General features: G+C 38.5%; 1 protein-coding gene across 1 annotated transcript; it reads left to right on the forward strand.

Moving 5' to 3' along the window:
- Positions 1–1,626: 1,626 nt before the first annotated feature.
- On the forward strand, positions 1,627–2,534 carry C4H8orf48 (chromosome 4 C8orf48 homolog). The gene has a single exon (XM_049772403.1). It carries the CDS (start codon positions 1,675–1,677, stop codon positions 2,485–2,487), a length of 813 nt encoding a protein of 270 aa, XP_049628360.1. The 5' UTR covers positions 1,627–1,674; the 3' UTR covers positions 2,488–2,534.
- Positions 2,535–2,837: the final 303 nt, after the last annotated feature.

The raw sequence follows: 2,837 nt of genomic DNA on the forward strand, positions 1-2,837 counted from the left end.
TTTCCTTAGATAACATACATATTAAATGTTAAAGCACTTTACTGAGTCATGCTTATTATTACAAATAAATGAAGTTTAAAGTCGTCTAAGTTATCTGTTTCTTAAGATAAAGGATTTTTAAAGTTGATAGACATTTAAAACATACCAGAGGCCTGAATATATTTTAGATTTCTTGCTCTATGTTTAAGGGAAATTTCTTAAAATAAATTATAAGTGTGTAAATATTCAGAGAATGAGTTAAGTCTTTATTTTGAAATAAAAATTAAGGTTTTGAGGCTTTAAGATGTTGGAAAATACTTGAAACTATTTACAAATGACATATTACCTTTTTATAAAGACTAAAAACTAATGTTTAATAAAATTTGGCTCAAATATATAGATATAAATATTAACCGAACATACGACTTTAACTAAAAAATTAAGTTGGAATCTATCTTCAAATGAAACTGATTCCTTTTCGAGATATTCTTTTACAACACTTCAAACTTTTGATATTTTGCCAAATGAACATTTTGGAATGACATTAAATATATCTAACTAGACTTGAATAACGATTAACACATTTTTCCCCATAGTCATTCAACGAACTTACTCCAACAGGATTTTTTTTTTCAAAACCTATATGTGAGACACATGTTGAGTTTTTGGTCAACTCTGGCCTAAGGAGTTTTTATAGTGGGAACATGCTTAAATATGTTCACACAAATATGAAAAGAAAAAGAGAGGTGTTGGAGAGGGAGAGAGGGAGGAGAGGAAGGAAGAAAGGAAGAAAGTGAGGTAGGGAGGGAGGAAGGGAGGGAGGAAGGGAAGAAGGGAGGGAGGGAGGCTAGTTGCAGCACTAGGGAAGTTTTTGGTGTAAGGGTTGAAATAAAACCCTCGGGAGGAAAAGGCTCTTGGAGGAAAAGCTGAGATCAATCTTCCAAATAGCTGGGAGGAGTGTGACCCTGCCAGTTGCCCCTAGGAGAGAAAGTGCCTAGCCAGGACTGCGAAGCCTGAAGAAGCAGCCATCTGACAAAAGGGCCAGATCAGATCCTCTGAACACTGGGGCCAAGAAAGTTGTGGAAGATGAAGCTGGAGAAGTAGGTAGGAGTCATATCCAGCAGGCAGACCTTTCTTTTCCCTTTCAGAATTCCCATTGTTGTCCTTAGCCATGGTTAGCAAAATAGGTGATTGCCTCCTTTAGGACTGGCAGGCGGGGTTTTGCCTGTCGTTTTTGTTGTTTTGTTTTGTTTTTTTTTTTCGCCAACGTTTGCTTTTTTCTTTTCATTTGTATGCTTTTAAGAGAGGCATATGGTCTCCGGTTTGACAGTGGCCGGTTATCCCCGTGGGCCTCTGGCAGCAAACGCATTTCATCTCTGAGAAAGGATGTGCAACAAGCACTGCAGACTTAAAATAGCACCGAGTCGCCCCATGAACCCTGGGTGCACGGGGCACGCGCAGTCGGCCAGGGAGGAAAGCGCAGGCGCGCATGCATTATTGCGCATGACAGATTTGCGTTGCTAAGGCAGCCGGAAGGCGTCTCCCGGAAGAGCCCTGCCAAACTGAGGGCCCAGATCGTTCGTTACCTGGTGAGTTCCAGAGCCCGTTGTGAGGTGAGCAAAGCAGAAAAGAATTCAAGTCCTTTAGGCAAAATCCCCGGGATTTAGAAGAGAAGAGCAAGGGAAATTGGCCCAAATGGACATCAGTGATACCACAGATCTTTCTAACGAGACTTTCAAGTCTTCTATTGATGAAATACAGAGCTCCTGTTCATTTACCTTCTCCTCAGGAGGAAGGCAGTCCTGGTCCAACAACTCAGGGAGCGAATTTGAGACTGAAAGTATAACTAGAAGCTCAGAAGATGGAGACCAACAATCGGAGACTTTAGACAGCAGCAATTATGAGAAGTTGAGTAGAAAATGGATTAACTACCTCAAGAGTAAAGATTGGGACTCTGAGCAGTACCAGGCAGATGCTAAACAACAGCCTGAAGTTCTTGGAGCATCAGATGAAGAACTGAATGCTCTGCAGTCTTTTTGCACTGTTAAAATAAACCTGATGAAACATAAAGTAAATGCTAAAAGAAAGAAGAGCAGCAAGCATAAAAAGCTGCATTTTAGATTGGACACAGACACTTCAGAATTTAATCTGTTAAACTCTGCTGTTCCTGAGGCACTCTTGAACAGAACCTATTTTAAAAACTTGAGTATAGTAAAAGAAGAGGCAACAACTAAGCAACATATTTCTTCTGAATGTCCGGACTGTAACAGAAAAAGAGCAGAACTGGCTCAATCTACCTTTCTAAAGCAAAAGAAGACATTATTGGAATCACTTTTACTCCAGGAGAAAATAGATGAAAACATTCATACTAAAGACTTTCTTACTCGTGTTGCAGAAGCACATCAAGACCTACCAAGGCTTTCAGATGACCCCAAACTAATCTGGAAAAGACTAAAGGAGAAAAGTCAGATTGGATACTTTGGTCTTGAAAGATTAGAGACAAGATAAATGTGGAATGGTGGAACAGACATCACTGTTTTTCTCTGCCATTTCTCATACTAACTCTAACCAAATAGCTTGGTGTTTATTATTGGTAATGCCTCATATGAATAAGTGTTCTTATTCTCTATTTGAATTTCCATGATTATTTTTACGAACCCTTTGTTAATTGTGTTTTTATGCTTTTATAAACATATTTGAAAACTAAAACTTTCTATCCAATACATTTATGTTTTTATAAAGTGCAAGTTAAGACTGGCAGTAAAGACTTAAGTTTCTGACTTGTACACTTGGATGGATGTTAATTTCATTAAGATTAGAATACAGATTGTAATCGATGGGAATGGTTAAGATTATGA

The sequence above is a fragment of the Suncus etruscus genome, chromosome 4 (genome assembly GCF_024139225.1).
Source record: "Suncus etruscus isolate mSunEtr1 chromosome 4, mSunEtr1.pri.cur, whole genome shotgun sequence".
Taxonomy (NCBI): domain Eukaryota; kingdom Metazoa; phylum Chordata; class Mammalia; order Eulipotyphla; family Soricidae; genus Suncus; species Suncus etruscus.